This window comes from Oxyura jamaicensis, assembly GCF_011077185.1.
Source record: "Oxyura jamaicensis isolate SHBP4307 breed ruddy duck chromosome 13 unlocalized genomic scaffold, BPBGC_Ojam_1.0 oxy13_random_OJ72505, whole genome shotgun sequence".
In the NCBI taxonomy this organism is placed as follows: Eukaryota; Metazoa; Chordata; class Aves; order Anseriformes; family Anatidae; genus Oxyura; species Oxyura jamaicensis.
Window position 1 is genome coordinate 268,297 of NW_023304319.1, and position 21,378 is coordinate 289,674.

The 21,378-nt window shown below is 37.3% G+C and overlaps 1 protein-coding gene across 1 annotated transcript; it reads right to left on the reverse strand.

Moving 5' to 3' along the window:
- Positions 1-1,821: 1,821 nt before the first annotated feature.
- On the reverse strand, positions 1,822-20,281 carry LOC118157877 (transportin-1-like; the record flags this gene model as incomplete). The annotated part of the gene is given in 14 exon segments (XM_035312380.1): positions 1,822-2,230; positions 3,770-3,912; positions 5,339-5,413; positions 10,867-10,966; positions 11,715-11,790; positions 14,405-14,500; positions 14,700-14,798; positions 15,414-15,501; positions 15,593-15,751; positions 15,963-16,070; positions 16,772-16,858; positions 18,340-18,511; positions 20,063-20,156; positions 20,159-20,281. Coding segments are annotated over 13 exon segments (1,385 nt in total), but the record flags the coding sequence as incomplete, so codon positions are not given.
- Positions 20,282-21,378: the final 1,097 nt, after the last annotated feature.

Consider the following 21,378-nt stretch of genomic DNA (forward strand, 5'->3'; position numbering starts at 1 on the left):
GAAGTGACTAAAACCATTACCAATTTACTTCAGAGTTACTAGTAAATACAAAATTCCTTCTGAACTAGCAATGTAATTTGAAAGCAAGTTATCATATGCCATTGTTATTGTCAATGCTATTCACATTGACCAAATTGAGTAAAAACTATGTACAAGTATTAGGGAACATCATACAGTACGTCTGAACTACTCTCTATTTAATCTTGCAAAGCCAACAAAAAGGGGGGGGCAGCATGTAAAACACATGCTATCATGCATTTTAAAAAATTAAAAATACACAACTCTTTAAACAGCATATGTTCACACTCACAGCTCAAACTTCAGTGCAATGACTAAATCATTTAACACTCAAAGAACAGAACCATGCAAAGAAGAGCAAGTTCTTAAAAACAAACAAACAAAAAACATGCACAAAAAAATGTATCCACTATCCATTCTGCAATGTAAAGGTAATAAACTAAATCTATAAAAAGGTTGTTATGGATTAATTTTGTTTTTCAGATTAATTATGCAGCACTTGAAAAATTGAAAGGTGAGGTTTCACCTCTGACCAGCAGAGGTCAGAGAGTTAAAAATCTCTCAGTTTTCCTTTATCATCATGGGATACTCTTTATGCTCTAAATTAATAAAGACTTGAGATGGACACAAGATCAAGTGTACCAGTTAGGATTTCACATTCACAGTACATAAGAAAATACACATTGAAGGAAAAGTAAAGGGTTAACTTAACAAGTATTTATTTACAGGAATACATGTAAGTAGAGAAAAAAAAAAAAAATAAATAAAAGCTAAACAAATGAAATGAAGAGGATCCAAACCAATTTTACACTGTAGTTTTAAACTTGCACACTTGTGCATTTAACTACATCACAAAGGGCCACCAACATGCATCAGTCAATACAGTGTAGATACCCTGCATTACATACATAAACTTAAACATCTCTTTAAGATCATGCTTTGAACAAAAGGAAAGCATAGAAGGTAATATGTTAAGAGGGAATAAACATAAATAGAGCAGTCATCATCAACTTCACAATTTTCTTCATGTGCCAACCAACATTTATGCAGCCTTTAACAGGTCTCACCATGTAACTTATTTTTAGAGATTCTGATAAAAATCACTATATAACCATGAAGAAAGCACATCACATTGACAGCACAGAGGCAAGTATTTTGCACAGCTATTTCAGCTTTCCATATTGTGCAGGTTACACACAATACAATCTTATTGTTAATAGCTCCTAAAGATATTTCAAGGCCTAATTGTTAGCTACAGTACTTTATATCTATGTTCTCAATAAAAATGAAATCCACAGAATTTTAGAAAAGGAATTTTAAATGCAGGGCTATATTGAATTGGTAAACCACAACACAAAACTGGTGCAAAAATAGGTAAATGTATAACAATTTTACTCCATGTTATGCAAAAGCATGCTACTTCCCCCACTAATTTAAATTACTTCTGATCACTATTAGCCAGAATGCATGCCTGAACCTTAAACTGCATACTAAGAATAATGCCTTACTCTAGAAATTAAACCTAATGAAGTATAATAATCAAATATCATATCTACTTGAAGGTTGCTTCATTTTGTCCAAATTAACCTTTATTAGTTTACAATGGGGTTTCTATATTGTACACTGCAAGTGCCTGTTCCTAATACAGACACAAGCTGCATTTGAACTGTACTAGGTTCATTTGCGTAGTTCTTCATTAACATGTAGATACCTAGGAATCCCATCAAGCAGGATGAAATAATGTAGGAAAACCTTACTTAAAAAACAAACAAACAAACAAACAAAAAAAACCCACACACCATAAAAGAAAAAAAAAAGCCTTTTACTGTTTGTGATCCCCCATTCTTAGGTTTCCTTTATTATGTGCAAAATAGTTTTCCTCTTCACATATCCCTATAGTTCAATTATGTGTTTCTTGTTTTGGTACAATTCCCCACAATATTCCAGGAAGTGCTGTTTTGTGAATATTTTTTTCCTTCTTCTTCACGTCCATTGCAGAGTTGTAATAGGAGATAGATTTCAACCTACAAAGGCTCCAGATGTTTAAACATTTCCCAACATTGACTTAATACAGTGACAGCAACTTCCCTCCCACCCCTTCCAGTACAGTTGGGATTGTACTGTATTCCCTACTGGTTTACCCTTCCCCCCAGTAAAGGGTAATATTTCCCTGGGTGCAGAGACTCCCTCATAGACTCCCAGACTGAAGGACCTGTAAAAAGAAGAGAGAGAGGTATAGTTAAATCTTACTTCGCATCTTAACTGACAGACACGTGCTTAAACAAAGAGCTTTTTTGCCTTTTTTTAAAGCAGTAGGTACCAACCTTCAAAGAAAATCTAGGCACAAATTTGTTTTTAAGTTTGTATTTATACTAGGTAAGATTATTATTGATGAAATAACAATGCATGCTTTAAAGCTATACCTTCAGTCCCACTATTGTGGCTAAGCTTAAGATTTAAGCAGTCCTATATATTTTAACAAGCTTTTGCCAATTTAATACAAAATTATGTGGTAGTTATGACATTAAAAAAGAATATTAAACATACCTTCTATTAACCTAATGGTTTGATCTTTAGGTGGATTAAAAACAAACAAACAAAAAAACAACACCACAAGGCATCTCCCTCAATACAAACTGAGAATTTTATCATTTTGCATTCTTCCTCATTAGGAGGAAAAATGGAAAAACAAACAAACAAATCTTATGTCAAAACTAAAATGCCCTCATAGATAAACACATAAATGCTTGAAGTTGTTTTATTTTTAATCCATTGTTCAGATCAAAGATGTAATTAAAACAGTATTTCTTATATTGCTAACTCTGAAAAATTTTAGGCTGACTTTAAAATAGTTGTCCATTCAATAATAAAACAGAATTGCATGATTCACTCCAATAATTTCAGTACAAAAATTCTACATCAAATATTAAAATTATATAACAATTAAATGAATAAAACTTAATTTTCCCTCTTTTTTGGGTAGTATAATAACCTCCTCACAGTATCAGACTACTTTCTACATGAGAACTTTGCTTTATACAGTGTGCACAGAGAACATACAAAGCAAGGTGGCATAATAATATAACTATTCTAGAATGGACAATCACTGTTCTTTGTTGAAGTATTCCCTGTGACAGAACTGTATGCACCAATTCAGAATTGCTGAAGTGGAACACTGCAATAACAAACACATCAACCTAACCAAAACATAAAGCTCTACAGTCAGAAGAGTTACAGATTAGCATAACATTCTTTATTCAGTGCAAAGATCATCTAAAGTGTGATAAGGAATGTATTGGACTTCTCATGGCTAACATGTCTTAAAGTTGCTTTCCTATCCTAGAAAAAATATTCCTGCTTAGACCACATCTGCCATCTACTTATTCATAACACACACAGGGAGTCTGTGTCTTTAGTATGATGACTTGAGGATCATATTAATTACTTTGCTTACTAAACCTGATCAGGCACTTTTTTATAGAAGGAAAGGTGAGTGTATAATATGCATGGTAGCATAGCAAGATAAGATTGGTAATGTAGATGTAACTGAGTCAGACAACTGCTTTTGCTACAGCTATGCTACCAACATTTAGGCACACTATCTTCCCCCCGCCCTTTCTTATAGGAAGGGAAGATATTTGTCCCAGTGCATCTGAAAAATTGTAATCTATCCAATTACATTTCATATAATGCAAATAGGGAGGAAATTTGTTATACAGCTCTGTTTAGCAAGGAAGATTTGTGTGCCTACCTTTAATTATGGGACTGCAGGTACAGTGCACGAGGTTAAACTCCATAGTAAACTGCAAGGCGCTCTTTTAAGGGAAGAGGAAATTGGTCAGAGAAATGCCTCCAATTCTCATCCTCAACTTGATTTTTAAATCCGTGAAGAATCTACATATGGGGGGGGAAGGTAAAGAATTACTCAACAGTAGATACATGATCATTATTTTCTAGCAATGTATGCAGTAGGCCACAGATCCTGGATTGTGCATCTGTCAAATATTTAATTGGAGAATTCAAATGAAGTGTTAAACAAAGGAAATTTAGTAATGCCTTTCTTAAAATAAAAAAAAATAATATTTCAGTTAAGCATGGCATGTAGAATAATATAGCTATCCACACAGATTTATATATATATATAGCATGGAGAAAAGCACAAGAGAATACACTGTAAAAAGCAAGTATGTCCTTATGCCAAGTGACCATAAAACATTGTGTCTAGCTTGAATGTATTAGATCCCATATGAATATGTTGGAAAGAATATGAAAAGAAAAAAAAGCTGAATTATTGAAGCAAGTATTCAGTGCTGAAGAACTAGTACAGAAAAATGCACTGAAACTGCTTTGGATAATCATCACAGAGAGCATCATGGACTTTCTTTTAATCTTGTAAGTATTTGTTGTTTCCTTCTGCCGACACTAGAATACTCAACTGTGCATTTCCTGAACCTAATGTTTTTTTCAAAGCCTCTTGGCCTGTTTCCTAACTAGTACAGTGAGATTTCTTTCCTCCTCAAGATCGGATTCAAAAATTCTAGCTTCTGTCCTGATGTTCACACTTGGCATTACTTAAAGTGGCAATGCTGACCCATAATCCATGTAAGAAATATACCCTATTTTAGCTTTAAAAGAAGTATCATCAACTTTTCACATACATCCCTCTTAAAAAGAGATATCTCACTTTACAACATATGAAGGAAGCCATACTACTGAACAGTAACAGCATTTGTTCATGAAACTGAAATAAGGATGTTTTAGGTTAAAAAGACACTAATGCCAAGACATAATCTATCACTTCCTAGGTGTTTTTTTTTTTTTTTCCTGCTTATTTTACACAAGGTAAATAGCTCTTTGGTTTAAACTTGATTGACAATTTGTCTAGGGATGTATTCTTGGGTATCAATGTACATTAGTTTCTTGAAGATTTGTTCATCTAAGAAGGCTTCAGCAAAAGCAAGATTAACAGATCAGCATAACACTGAAATATTTTTATTTGCTTTTTTCTAGATATTTCTCAAAAATAACATAGACATTTTCGGGGCAAAAAAAAAAAAAATTTTTAAAAATATATATATCTTTTTTTCTAAAAAAAAAAAAAAAAAAAAAAAAGTTTAGAATAATCTGAATGCATATAAGAAAAGAAAGTTTAAGAAAATATTCAGATTTTTTATGATTTTTTTTTTTGAAATTTTATGATTTTACAAATAAGCCTCTGTGACCACAAACATGGGAAGTCCTAATACTGGAAATAAAAAGCAAGAAACAGAGGATCCAAAACAACCATAGTTAGGGCATACCGTCATATTAGAAACATTACCTTACAGAACATGTCTCGGAGGTCATCTTTTGGGTTAATCCATGATGCAACAGCATCACAAAAAAAAATAAAGTCCTATAAGATTAAAAAATCGCATAGGTTAGAAACCTCAATTTATAGCTCTAAAAGCAATGGTTTGACATTTGTTCTATGAACTATGCAGCATCTTTGATCCTAATTCACAACTCTTTTAAAAAATCAATTTATTTTCCAGTTAATATAGGAAATAATGGTAAGGTATTGCATGCCTTAGTGTACAGAAACAGAACTAGCTGAGTGTAGGAAAAGCTTTGTTTCATAAGCTCTCCCTTCCTACACCATATTTGCCTAACTTTGAATTCTTTCAGTATGTGTACCACGAAACGATCATCTTAACAAGCAACAAACTCAAGACCACACTTGCCGGTAGGTTGAGGGAGGTGATTCTCCCCCTCTACTCTGCTCTCCTAAGACCCCACCTGGATTGCTGTGTTCAGCTCTGCTGCCCCCAATACAAGAAGGATACGGAAGTATTAGAACAAGTCCAGACAAGGGCCATGAAGAAGATCAAGGGGCTGGAAGCACCTCTCCTATTAAGACTGGCTGAGGGAGTTCAGGTTGTTCAGCCTGGAGAAGAGAAAGCTCTGGGGGGAGACCTTATTGTACCCTTCCAGTACCTAAAGGGGGCCTACAAGAAAGCTGAAGAACTCTTTGTCAGGGAGTGTAGTGATAAGACAAGGAATAATGGCTTTAGACTAAAAGAAGGTAGATTTAAATTAAATATAAGGAAGAAATTCTTTACTATGAGGGTGGTGAGGCACTGGAACAGATTGCCCAGAGATGTTGTGGATGCCCCATCCTGGAAGTGTTCAAGGCAAAGTGGGATGAGGCTTTGAGCAACCTGGTCTAGTGGAAGATGTCCCTGCTCATGGCAGGGAGGCTGGAACTAGATGATCCTTAAGGGTCCCTTTCAACCGAAACCATTTTATGATTCTATAAATATAGAATAACGCATAAGTGAAATGAACAGAAAATTTCAAAAAAAGATAGAGGCTCAATTCTTGTGTTTCAGGGAGAAGGTTTCCAGGCAAAGGAGAGAGAAATTCACCTTAATTTTCCTCTCACAAAACATTACATTGGTGTAGCTTTATTTTAGAGCTGTGGAGACTGAAGAGCAAAGTCATATACTATTCAAGACATTTAACATTTTAATAATGTTTTCCTTGTCATGCTGACTATTTAAGTAATTGTCCTGGTTTCAGTTAGGACAGTTATTTTCCCTCCTAGTAGCTGGTAGGGTGCTATGTTTTGGATTAGGATGAGAAGAGTGCTGATAACATGCCGATGTTTTAATTGCTGCAGAGCACTGCTTACACTAAGCCAAGGACTTTTCAGCTTCTCGCTCTGTCCTGCCAGCGGGCAGGCTGGGGGTGCAGCAAGAGCTGGGAGGGGACAGACCCAGGACAGCTGACCCAAACAGGCCAAAGGGGTATTCCATACCATCTGACGTCATGCTGAACAACATATAGGGGTGGCTAGCCGGGGTGGGGGGCCGGCTGCTCGGGGTTGGGCTGGGCATTGGTCAGCAGGTGGTGAGCAATTGCATTGTGCATCACTTGTTTGTACATATTATTATTATTATTTCCTGTGTTAATAAACTGTCTTTATCTCAACTCACAGGCTTCACTTTCCCGATTCTCTCCCCCATCCCAGAGAGGGAGGGGGGAGGGTGAGCTAACGGCTGTGTGTATTCCCATCCATGAGCTAATTCATCAACTGGAGAGCCAAGGAGTGTTTAGCAAGACTCATTCACCTTTTAATAGTCCCATATGGCCAGTGCGAAAGTCTAATGGTGAGTGGAGACTAACAGTGGACTATCGTGGCCCGAACGAGGTCACACCACCACTGAGTGCTGCAGTGCCGGACATGCTAGAACTCCAGTACGAACTGGAATCAAAGGCAGCCAAGTGGTATGCCACAATTGATATCGCTAATGCATTTTTCTCCATCCCTCTAGCAGCAGAGTGCAGGCAACAGTTTGCTTTTACTTGGAGGGGAGTCCAATATACTTGGAATCGGCTGCCCCAGGGGTAGAAACATAGCCCTACCATTTGCCATGGATTGATCCAGTCTGCGCTGGAGCAGGGGGAAGCTCCTGAACACCTGCAGTACATCGATGACATCATTGTGTGGGGTGACACAGCAGAGGAAGTTTATGAGAAAGGGAAGAAAATAGTCCAAATCCTTCTGAAGGCTGGTTTTGCCATTAACCAAAATAAAGTCAACGGACCTACACGAGAGATCCAGTTTTTAGGAATAAAATGGCAAGATGGACGTCGTCAAATCCCAATGGATGTGATCAACAAAATAACAGCTAGGTCTCCACCAACTAGCAAAAAGGAAACACAAACTTTCCTAGGTGTGGTGGGGTTTTGGGGAATGCACATTCCAAATTACAGTCTGATTGTAAACCCGCTCTACCAAGTAACCCGTAAGAAGAATGATTTTGAATGGGGCCCTGAGCAACAACAAGCTTTTGAACAAATTAAGCAGGAAATAGTTCATGCAGTAGCCCTTGGGCCAGTCCGAACGGGACCAGATGTAAAGAATGTGCTCTACACCGCAGCTGGGGAGAATGGCCCCACCTGGAGCCTCTGGCAGAAAGAGCCTGGGGAAACTCGAGGTCGACCCCTAGGGTTTTGGAGTTGGGGATACAGAGGATCTGAGGCCCGCTACACTCCAACCGAAAAGGAGATATTGGCGGCATATGAAGGAGTTCGATCTGCTTCGGAAGTGGTCGGTACTGAAGCACAGCTCCTCCTGGCACCCCGACTGCCAGTACTGGGCTGGATGTTCAAAGGAAGGGTCCCCTCTACACATCATGCAACTGATGCTACATGGAGCAAGTGGGTTGCACTGATTACTCAGCGGGCTCGAATAGGAAACCCCAGTCGTCCGGGAATCTTGGAAGTGATTATGGACTGGCCAGAAGGCAAATACTTTGGGATGTCATCAGAGGAGGAGGTGGTCCGTGCTGAGGAAGCTCCACTGTACAACAAGCTACCAGAGAATGAGAAGAGATATGCCCTGTTCACTGACGGGTCCTGTCGCATTGTGGGAAAGCATCGGAGATGGAAAGCTGCTGTATGGAGTCCTACACGACGAGTTGCAGAAGCTGCTGAGGGAGAAGGTGAATCGAGTCAATTTGCAGAAGTAAAAGCCATCCAGCTGGCTTTAGATATTGCTGAACGAGAAAAGTGGCCAGTTCTCTACCTATACACTGATTCGTGGATGGTAGCAAATGCCCTTTGGGGGTGGTTACAGCAATGGAAACAGAACAACTGGCAGCGCAGGGGCAAACCCATCTGCGCTGCTGCATTATGGCAAGATATTGCTGCCCAGGTAGAGAACCTGGTTGTAAAGGTACGCCATGTAGATGCTCATGTGCCCAAGAATCGGGCTACTGAAGAACATCAGAACAACCAGCAGGTGGATCAGGCTGCTAAGATTGAAGTGGCTCAGGTGGACCTGGACTGGCAACATAAGGGTGAATTATTTATAGCCCGATGGGCCCATGACACCTCAGGCCATCAAGGTAGAGATGCAACATACAGATGGGCTTGTGATCGAGGGGTGGACCTAACCATGGACACTATAGCACAGTTTATTCATGATTGTGAAACGTGCTGCAGTCAAGCAAGCTAAACGGTCAAAGCCTCTTTGGTATGGAGGACGATGGCTGAAATACAAATATGGAGAGGCCTGGCAGATTGATTACATCACACTCCCTCAAACCCGCAACGGCAAGCACCACGTACTCACAATGGTGGAAGCAAGCACTGGATGGCTGGAAACATATCCTGTGCCCCATGCCACCACCCGAAACACTATCCTGGGCCTTGAAAAGCAAGTCCTATGGCGACATGGCACCCCAGAAAGAACTGCGTCAGACAATGGGACTCATTTCCGAAACAACCTTATAGACACTTGGGCCAAAGAACATGGTATTGAGTGGGTGTATCACATCCCCTATCACGCACCAGCCTCCGGTAAAGTTGAGCGATACAATGGACTGTTAAAGACTACACTGAAAGCAATGGGTCCTGGGACATTCAGAAATTGGGATGCACATTTGGCAAAAGCCACCTGGTTAGTCAATACTAGGGGATCTGCCAACCGAGCTGGACCTGCCCAATCAAACCTGCTACGTACAGTAGAAGGGGATAAAGTTCCTGTAGTGCATGTAAGAAATATGCTGGGCTGCTCCTGCCTCAGGAAAAGGCAAACCCATTCGTGGGATTGCTTTTGCTCAAGGACCTGGATGCACTTGGTGGGTAATGCAAAAGAATGGGGAGGTCCAGTGTGTACCTCAAGGGGATTTAATACTGGGTGAGAATAGCCCATGAGTTGAGTTGTATTATGTTAATTATTATATAATACTGTGTCATCACTACCATAGATGAAAATAGTGATTTACTAGAATGTACTGGAAAGAGTGTAACCTGAGCATGACATAAAGGGTATGGAATAAGGGATGGATATATGTCCTGGTTTCAGTTAGGAGAGTTATTTTCCCTCCTAGTAGCTGGTAGGGTGCTATGTTTTGGATTAGGATGAGAAGAGTGCTGATAACGTGCGGATGTTTTAATTGTTGCAGAGCAGGGCTTACACTAAGCCAAGGACTTTTCAGCTTCTCGCTCTGTCCTGCCAGCGGGCAGGCTGGGGGTGCAGCAAGAGCTGGGAGAGGACAGACCCAGGACAGCTGACCCAAACTGGCCAAAGGGGTATTCCATACCATCTGACGTCATGCTAAACAATATATAGGGGTGGCTAGCCGGGGTGGGGGGCCGGCTGCTCGGGGTTGGGCTGGGCATTGGTCAGCAGGTGGTGAGCAATTGCATTGTGCATCACTTGTTTGTACATATTATTATTATTATTTCCTGTGTTAATAAACTGTCTTTATCTCAACTCACAGGCTTCACTTTCCCATTTCTCTCCCCCATCCCAGAGAGGGAGGGGGGAGGGTGAGCAAACAGCTGTGTGGTGTTTAGCTGCCAGCCGGGTTAAACCACAACAAATGTATCCAAAGCTGAAACAGAATCTTCCCTAGCCAAGTTTTAAAAATGAAGGGGTGGTTATTACTATTATTGTTTGTTTTTCTTTTCTTTTCTTTTTTGTTTGTTTGTTTTTGAAAAGCCTGGAATGCCTCTGAAAAAACAAATCCTCAACACAAAAAAACAACCCTGACAAATACCAAAACGGAGTTATTTTAAATAAAGTTTATTATTTACATATTCACTGCAAGTAAAAGACAACAGTTGACTGTAACACTACTAGTCATCTGCTCCTTTCCATATGTGATAATTACTGATGAAGAATTCCTGTACTATCATGATACGTATCATCACAATATAAACATTTTTGTCTCCTTGACCTCAAAATAAAGCTACATCAGGTACTACAGGGAATCAACATCAAGCTAAATTTTTTAATATTTCATATATAGCTTTTACTACAGAAGAGAGAAAAGATCTATTCATGCATCTTACTTGGACTACTCCACTGGGGTTGACTGAGATCATTGTACATATCCCACGGAACGCAGAATCCTTTTCCTCGTTGTCCCTTATGTTTCGCAGAGACGTACACCTAATAAATTGGAAAGCAAATCTTAGCTAATTCTACTACTTTTTCATTCAGTCGGGACAGAATTAGATTACAGTATTTGATGGAGTAAGTCACACTAAGATGACATTATTTTGAACACTTAGAAAAACACTTGTTGCACAGTGTTTACTACTATATTCCCATTATGCATCACCTCTAGAATCCGGTTCTCCTGTTGCACTATATATAATTAGGAAGTGTGGCCTGTATTCCATTAAATACAAAAGAAACATGCATCCAAAATATTATAGGAACTATCATTAGAAGTGGAACATATATTATCACAGTATGAATTATGTCAGATATGACTTACAGAACATTTGTTTAACTTTAACAGCAGCAAGCAAGCTATTTTATACATAAAAAGTCTATAACATTCCTTACAGCAATTGAAGTCTCAGACTGAATTGTAAGTAATGCACGGTTTAAATTTTACAGTATTTACATGCATTCTGGTGGATTTTAAAATGTTCTTTCATAGTCAAGCTTTAACACAAGCATGTGACAATCTTACCCCATGCATAAATTGGTTGTTAGCCACAACATAAAGAATACATGATGGTGCTACTGAAAACTCACAAACCTGATAGGACAAGATTAGTCACATGGTTGGCAATGATTAAGGATTGAGATTTTGAAACCAACTGAAAATATATCTAAAAGTGAGATAGAGAGAAGAAAAGTGTGAAGAAACATGAATTTTAAGAAAAGAAGATTGAATAATACACACCAGGGTCTTATAAACTGCTGTAGCACGGGGGCCACCTCTTGAGGACAAACGTAACCAAGACGGCCCATTGTTATTGCTAAGGTAACACAATCACAGTTATACACCACCAAACGCCAACCAAGACATGAGCAAATGAAGGGGAGGAGGAAAAAAATAAAGAAAAAACAACAAATAACTAAGAAATAGAAATCAACAGAATCTGTGCATGATAAACATAAGATTTCACCAGTGCATTATCACCATCCCCTAAATAAGAGGCAGCAACATATATGGTATACTCTCCAGGGTAAAAGAAAAATTAAATTATTAAATGAGAGAACACCAAAACCAAAATTTAAAATCCAAAGGTTTTCTTTCTGATTTAAGTAGTCATTTTGCCCTCTTCAGACTTCTCTACTACATAAAAGTGTATGGCAGGTAAATTTAAAAAGTTTTTATTCAAATGTACAATTACAGATACTCTTGATAAAAAGGAATTATCCATTTTAAGTTTTAGCATTAAGTACTCTAATTTTTTTTTCCCTATATTTAGAATTCAAGATTTTAATAGGTCTACTATTTATCAGTAAAAATACACTTAGAAATAAGTTTACATTGAATATATCACAGCAACTAACTGCAGAAAATTAATTCTTTAATCCCAATTTCTCCTGTTCACAACAGGCTTCCTCATAAAAGTTGTGTAAGAATATGATTTCTGATACAAAGGCATAAGAACACATGGAAAGAAAAATCACATCTTGAGATGATTCGGCAATTTGGTTATTTGTTCTGAGGGCCCAACTGAAGAAGATATCATAATGTAAATGTGTTTTAATGGTGTTTGCTCAACTCACAACGATTAATCTTTAGAGAAAAGTGAGGAATAATGTATCAGGATTACTTGAAGCAAAATACATTAATACTAAAATCCAGCAGAATTATATGAAGCAGAAAAAGAAAACCTATGTTTAAGGGACATACTATGCAACACTAATTAACAGGCATTTGTGAACAGTTTTTATGAAACATGCAATAAAGCAGATGATGCATTCTCCAATAAAAATTTGATGTAGGACATACTAGCAGTTTGAAACATACTCATTCAATGAAAGCTGCAGCTCAATGGTCATGTACTATTTTACCTGACATTACTCAATTTCAGTATGCAGCATCTAAAATTTTCAGCAGATCTAACTTATAAAATTATATAGTGCTGAAGTACTACTTTCAAATGAAAATGTACTCTTAAGTTTTATCTGCAAGCTCTTACAGCTACAGTCTCTACAAGGGATAGTAATAGAAGTTTTTGACATGTACTCATTTGCTATGCAACTACTTTTACTTAACATAGTCTCATATGTTTCCATAGAAGTGTTTACATAGCTCGTTACATAGCAAGCTAAACCAACAACAAAATAATATTCTTGCACATACCAGTGACACACAGAACAATATCCCACAAAAAACTTTATAATAAGAACATCACACAACATTTATTTGCAGTTATGCATCCACATTTAAAGTAAATATTAAGCGAATAAAGAAAATGTCAGTATTTGGATGTTTCCAGAAATTATCTAACAGTAATGGAAGCAAAAGTTTAAGTACTGGATGCTTCAAAATTATATTTTCAAAAAGTAGTACCTATAATATGCTAGACAACTAAGGTAATTTTTCCTTCAAGTTCACCTTCCATACTAAATTGGGGGTGGGTAAAAGAGGGTAGAGAAAGTGCAGCTTTTATGTTTAGAGAATACTAGAAGAAAAATATGCACTGAAAAAAAAAATCTCTCTCCAATTTACCTCATGCTTAGCATCAACTGTAGCACTGAACTTGTATAATTTTCAGTCATGTCAGGTAATAATGACTAAACTATTGTTTTCTTACAGGATTAGTTTTCAAGCAAAAAAAAAATCTCAATGAGTAAAATAGTAAAATAGAAACCTGACAAATTATTAATAAAGTTTTGCCAAAGTATAGAAGGTGTTCTTCATAGCAGAACATGCCTTCTATAAATGCAAAATAAACAAGCCTCAGAAATTCAGATTCAATAAGGCATTTGGGGACTGTTCCTAATTTGGAAGGCAAAGCTGCTGGCCAGAACATAAAATATGCATTGCACTGTTATGACTTTATAACAAATTTCCAAAAACAAGTCTCAGGTAATAGAAGTTATACATAATTTTAGATATGTTGTGGTAAAACTGCAATCACATATCTAGATGTTTGTGCATGATACCACAAATTAATATTAAAGTCTATTTTCTTTGTGAATTTATAGAGTTATTTGTTTTAAATATGTCAATTGATTTTGTTTCAAACACTATATATCCACACACATGTAAGGACATGCACATAATAAAATCAGCATAAATTAAAGCCACCAAGTGTTTAAGTGCTACTGCATATATTTATCATATTGAATACATAAATAAAATTGGAAGAATGCTTAAAAATTAAATAGATGACAAATATAATAAGTCTTATAAAGGTGCGAAAGCAACAACTTTAAGAATCTAGGTATATGATAGATGGCTTGCTGCAGGACAGATTTTAGGAGCTACTGCAAAAGAGAGTTGGTTTTTCTTATAAAAGCCAAATACATAGCAATAAAATCAGTTCTGGTGTGCTAACCCTATGCAATAAAAAAAAATAAAATTTACATATCTATAATTCCCTTCAAATGAATGGTTCAATTTTTAGGTACCTGTGTTCTCTAACAATGTCTTTGGTGTGCTGGGTCTGTTAATTATTTCTACAAGCTGGTGCAACACCATTGGAATATAAGGCTGCATCTCTATACCTGAAACAGCCAAAAATGAAGATGAAGAAGAAAATGACAATTAATATATATATAATCTAAGTAGATTTGGCACATTGAACATATCATGGACAAGAATCTCAATTTAAATCTCAACATGAAAATATCATGCACACACACAATCACAAAAAAATACAAACCATGCTAAATGTGCAAAGATTCAAAGAAAAAAAAATCTTACCCATCTGGATGGAGATTTCTCCAATTGCCCAAGTGGCATTGTTACACACAGAAATGAATTCAGGATTTAGGTTGGTTCCCAAAATGGGCATGAAGTCAGCTAGAAAGAACAACACTTCAAAAAAAATCTCATTACACAATAAAAACACTTTGCCCAGTACTCTAACATCACATACAAATAAGTGCTTTGTTTTTTTTAAGTCATGTAAACCTATTAAATGCTCAGAATGTGTTTTACCTGAGTTAACAAGAGCTATATTTCTGCTATATATCAAATTAACCTGGATTTTAGAATCTAAGCAGATCAGTGCAAATATTTTCAAAGTATCATTTTAAAAATGTTTCTAATAGGTTTTGTGTAACTCTAAAAACCTTCATTTCTCCCCTTCTGGGGGGCATTATGTATTCAAGAACTTATCAAAGAAAGCAATTTTTCTAATTAAAGTACATCTGTTTTTCTGTATTACAGCACAACAGGCAACTTGTTACATTATAAAAATCAGGCAGCAAAATGAGCTTTTGCACTGTCTACAAAAGAATGTGTCTTTTAAACACAGTTTGAAGAAGGAAAGACTACAGGCCCTTGCTGATAAAGGAAAACAAAAACTTACAACACCATGACAATGTAAGCCACAGAGAAGGGAGCTTAACAGTGGCTAAAACAGCCTCTTATCAGTTTGTAAAACAAGTTGTTTAACACGTGAAAGAAACATACCAATGCAAGGCTTAACATGCTGAAAACATGCCCTTGTCAGATCACCTAACAATGCAAAAGAACTCTGCCGTACCTCAGGCATTTTATCCTAAAGAAAAAGAGGAAGAAGACAATTCTAGAAGTGTTTTTGATTCTCTTAAGAAAGAAAATCCTTGGATCAAACAGGTTACTCATCTCACCTGCATGCATTGGTACATTAGTGTCAGGATATTGCTGCAAGCCACTAACTGTTCAATGTTGCCTCCAAGTCCTTCAGCTAAACCACTGAGTAAATCAAGAGCCACAATCATGAAGTCTTTATCTGGAGCCTCATATTGGTCTGGCTGAGCATTGTGCAACTGCAACAAATAAATATGCATTTTCTGAATAAGTATTAGATACTCTCAGGGGTATGCATAAAATTTAGAACAATTAGTTTCAGAACTGCAGCTTCATTTAGACACTTAATAGTTATAGTGCAAATCTCCCTGCAAACACTTAATTTTACATCATTAATACATTGGTTTAAGGAGATATTCTGAAAACCTTGGAATAGCAATAGAAAAATACCACAGCTTGAGCAAGGGTCTTCTGCACCAGATTTACACAACGCTGGTACACAGGTTCACAATATGGAAGAAAGCCAGATTGCAAGGCAGTAGCAACTGATGACAGGCACTGGAAAAGAGAGAGAGATTACCAACTTTCCTCACCTCCCCCAAGTGCTTTTTACTTGGGAGAAGTAAATTAAAAGATTGACATTTTAAGTATAGCAACATGTAACTGATTAAATGCAACCTAGAAAAGCAGTACCAATTAGTTGATCCAAGGCAACTGTCAACTATTTGTTCCTCTCTCTTAAATATGCCAGTTGAGAAAATTTCTCAGAAGTGGTATTTTATTTCTTGGCCACCTCTAAGTGCATGCAAAGACAGCTACTGTAATTCAGTCAACATTTGATCATGTACAAGCCCTAACATTACCTAAAAGCTATGAAACTATTTTTCTAGAAGTGTTTTCCTGCTTCACATTCAGAAAGTATAGAGAATAGACTAAACAGTCTGGTTCATACCTTCAGTTTGTCCAACAGTTCTTTTAATGGAAGGATAAGAGGAGAGCGAGAAGAGAATGGAACTTTGGGATTTTTTTTTTGAAATTAAAAGAAAAAAAAGACGACTTTCAAGAATGGCAGAAATGTCATTAGATTTAGCAGAAATCTTTTAGGTTTTTCAGTCATAAGTTTTTCTCACTACAATCAGAACATTTTCTCCATAATAGGAAATACCTAAACACTGTCAACTTTCATAGTTACACTTCCTAGTAGGAAAGTATAATTCCTAAAATAAGTTGATAAATGATATCCAAACTTTAACATTTACCTCTAGCAAAGGGAAGAGATCTTTATCTTCATCCTTCAACATATTCCACTTCTGGATTAACGGAGTCATTAGCATCTGAATATATTCCTGTTTAGGATGAATATGCATCAGCTGCTGAAACTTCATTGCGTACCAGTTTACTTTAAAGCTACAAAATTGATTTATTAAGAACTGCTTCTATTTTTTCAGCAAAAGAAAACTGGTGCATTGTAATCCAATCATTGTTGCAATAGGTAGAAGTAGTTTAATATTAGAGTTTGTAACTTACGTTTTAAGATTTTTTGCTGAGGCACATAAGTACCAGGTTTGATTTCAGTCTAGCAACTTTTAATAGCTGCTTGGGTTGTTACAAAGTTATGGGATTGCCTCAGGGTCTATGGAAAATGTTTTTACCAGCAACACAGTCTGCCTCCTGCTTTTCTCAACCACTTCCCATTATTCTGAAGCTACAACCCCCCTCCCCCCCATGTTCCTGAAGCTTCTTCCTCAAGCAACTAACCATGCATGAAGTAATTTTTCTCTCCCTCCAGAAGGATGCACTTACTCATTCTGTATCAAGTTGTTGAATCTTACCTGCCACTGCTCTGTCATAAGGATGTTGAGCAAGGCATCCCTATAGTACTGTTGCTCTCAGAAGGTATTAAAAGAGCCAACAGATGTTGTCCTAAGACACACTATTCTAAGTGACTGAAGAAAGTCCCACCATCACCAGGATCTTGCATTTAGCTTCCTTCAGATGCTGTCAAATGTTAAGCTGGCCAGGGCCAGAGAGAGATTGAGAAAAAGGTCCTTTGATAGTATGGGGTCTTGGACAGCAAGTAAAATACCATGGCAACAATCCAAATTGTTTTATTCTAGCGCACCTGTGCCATGTGAAGCACTACATAGAAATAAAACAAATTTCAATAGCTGTCATAAGAAGATGCACACAACACATACGCATATGCTATTAATAAACAAATGTATGCTACAAAACAAAAACAAAACAAGACAAAAAGCATGTTTTTTGCCCATGTTGGGTGTTATCTGTGCTTCGTCCAAAGGATTCTGTGTTTATACATAAATTTGCATTTCTATTGTACTCTCTGATAAAGCAATTTCTACCGATGATGTGCTCCACTACACTGGAAAAGGGACACACAGAACTATACTGAAAGCGGTTACCCCCCCAAAAAAACAAACAAAAAAACAACCACAACTCATTAGAAATTAGCACGCATTGCACCAATTTCTATGAAGTCCTATTTAACATTTATATTGATATACATATCTCCTCTGAGCTGAAAAATTCTGAGAATAGGAAAAAAAATCATGATGAAAAGCACATTTCACAAGCCACCACATACACAGACATTTATTAGAAATGGAGAGTATTTGTATAATAGTAGAATAATTGTGTAATAGGCAAGGCAGTCTATGTATTTTACATGTATATATTTAGTATTGTCAAAATCTACACAGAAAGATCAGCATTTCTCTTTCGTAACATGTAAAGCACATTACAATAACCACTGAACCAGTTTTTCAATATATGACAAGTGCTTTTACAGAACATAAGGTATACTCACTGGTTTATTTAGATGATGTCCTACAGAATCTGCTAGAGTTCCTATAGCATCATAAAGAATCAGCAGGTTTTTATGCTGGTATTTACTAAATGCGAAGACCAAAGTATCAAGTATATATGCAAGATAAGGAACAAGCTCTGTACAAGCCTCTTCTTCTAGAGTAGCAAAGGCACTTAGGGACCAAAACAAACAAAACAAACAAAACCCACAAAAACACAACAGGTCAATCAGTACCTTGAAAAACAACACCACCCCAAAACACCCCACACTACCCATTTCTGTTTAAACATTAAATTGTATTTAGTCCTCAAATTCATCCAAGGTATGTTTTTAAAATGGTATTATTGAGGTAATTTCAATCTATTTTGAACAAACACATAAGGATTCAGCTCTTAAACTGTGATCAAGAAAATTCAAAAATATTCCTGTTATGTGTACACGGGAGGGGGGGGGGGGGCCCCCCCCCAGCATTACTATACACAAGTTACAATGTATTAAATGAAATAGTAGGAACCATAACAATAAATGTTTATCTCAGCTAAAACCAGCTCACTATATTTAACGTCTGCTGCTGTAGCTGCATTTAGAAGCGCCAGCGCTGTTGTGCCAGTACAGCACCAATATCAGACTGTATTCTCAGCAGTTAACTATATAGAAAAACAGACACAAAGACATGGAAAACTAGAAGCAAAGAGAGGTGACAAACAATTTTAGCCAGCCTTGGTCAATGCACATATCATGACATCATGGAAACTTTACATCTCCTCTGTCAAGTGTTAAACAAGCATTAAACAAAACAAACAAACAAAAAAAAACAAAGCAAACAAAAATCCCCAATACATGCCACTTCAGAGAAACAATAAAAGGAAAAAATATGAGCTGTTGAAGATATACTGGCCTAGCTTGTGTAAACAAGATTATTATTAGTGTCCCAATACAAAAAAAATGCATGCGTCATCATATGAGGTGAACAAGCTCCTACTTAGCCGTCTATCAGGTACACAAATGCCTTTTTCTTAACAATGCAACTGTGAACGCTTTGAGTGTCTAGCATTATTTTATTTATTCTTTTATTATATTATTTTGAAGTATTCTTTCAGAAAGACATAGAATGTGAGCAGGAAAACATGTTTCAATATCTTTTTGGGTATCCCCACCTAAAGGAGCAGTTTCTCAGTAGCACAGAAATGAAAGTTAGGCATCTGAGATGATACAGAAGATAGTGATGAAAACATATAGTATCCTACAACCAATTTTCAATATAGTAGACTAATGATCCATGCAGCTATTCACTGTAAGGATGCAGGTTGTTTTTGCTCCTCTCCAAGAAGTATTGCTAAATTGTATTGCTATTTATAAAGCTAGTATGTTTTGACTTGACATTTTGCAGCCACTCGCCGAGGTGATCGGCTCTGGGGCAGACGCATTCTGCAGTGGAGCAGGGGATCGAGGTGGGCTGGACTTTTTTTCCGGCATCGAGGCCACTCAAGGCAGCTGAGGGAGCTGCCAGGACCCTTGACTTATTACAACTCAATAGTAATTTGTGACTACTCAAGAAACAGCTGAACCTACTCAAGTTTAAAAAAACAAACAAACAAACAAACAAACAACACTAGAAATGAAGTCATGCATTCATTGATAAAGGCATTAAAATAGCTTTCCATAAAAAAGCAGTGTCATGAACAGTTGAACAGTAATTTTTGGTTTTGAAGCTTTGGCTTACCTGCAGGCAGCTTCTTGTACTCTCTTGTTGCTATCCAGGATACGCTTTAGCAACTCAGTCATTAATGGCTTCAAGTATGTGTCTGGGGGTTGACCCAGTGTGCATAGCGACTAAGAGTCCAGCATGTAATGGAGCGCACAAGAGCCTTTTTGTTGGAAAGGCACTGAATAAGGTGAGGGGTCAGCTCAGGAAGATATGAAATCATACCCTGCATGCAGCCTATAAGGAAAAAAAATATACAGTTATTGCAGTACCAGAACCAACAACATTTATTTATTTATTTCATAGAAAGGACATATTTTCATTCTTTATCATGTAGCAATACATTTTAACAATATACAAAGCAAGCCTAAGTCCTAAAAAGAAACCTTACCATAAACAATAAATAAAATCTACAATCAAATTTATATCAACTTCAACCATATTTCTACTTCAGTGTTTTGCCAATCTTTAGAAATTCTGTTTTATTAAATGGAGTACAACATGTACATCTAAGTAAAATGAGTTTATAAAACTTGCATGTCCTACATCAGTCAACTCAGTGACTAAAACAAATAAAGAAAAAATTGACCTTGATAACAAATAATCACATCGTTTAAAAGGATTCATTGAGAAATCTAATTTTCTTGTCTTCTCCTAGCATCACACAAATACTGAGCAGCAATAAAAGCTACACCTTTCAAGTCAACAAAGACCTCTAAGAGAGGTAACGAGACAACAGGAAAAGCAATTGAACTAAGTTAATTAAGTTAGGACAGAAATTAAACGGCTGGGAGGAGTGCTGTTTGTGTGCATAGTCAGGGCAGACACGGACCTTGCCTCCCAGGGAAAAGCACAGCCATGGAAGTAGAGGCTGCGATGACGTTGCTTGTTGGAGTTCTCTCTAAGAGAGGTATCAAGACAACGGGAAAGCAATTGACTAAGCTGATTAAGCTGGGACAACGATGGGGACATTTTAGAGAGACTGCCTTGCTGTTCCCTGTTACGGAATGGCGGGAGTTCGGTAATACCATGTGGGAAAGGACTATAACGGGGGATTCAAAAGATGAAAAGGAGGTGAAAACTGTCTGTGAGTTGTGGTGAACGGTATTAGAGTCACTAAAGGCTATGGAGGCGGAGAAGGAGGTTGCCTGTGCCGCGGCCCAGATGTCAACACTAGGAGCGGCAGCCCTTGCAGAACTGTTGCTGACTTTTAACGCGCATTGCGGGCGAGAACTCTGGGGATGCCCCTCTCAATCATGCGGAAGTCCCGCCGGACCCACCATCGGACGCGGAAAAGACGGAAGTTGGTGGGGCCAGGTCAAAGCAGAGATCTT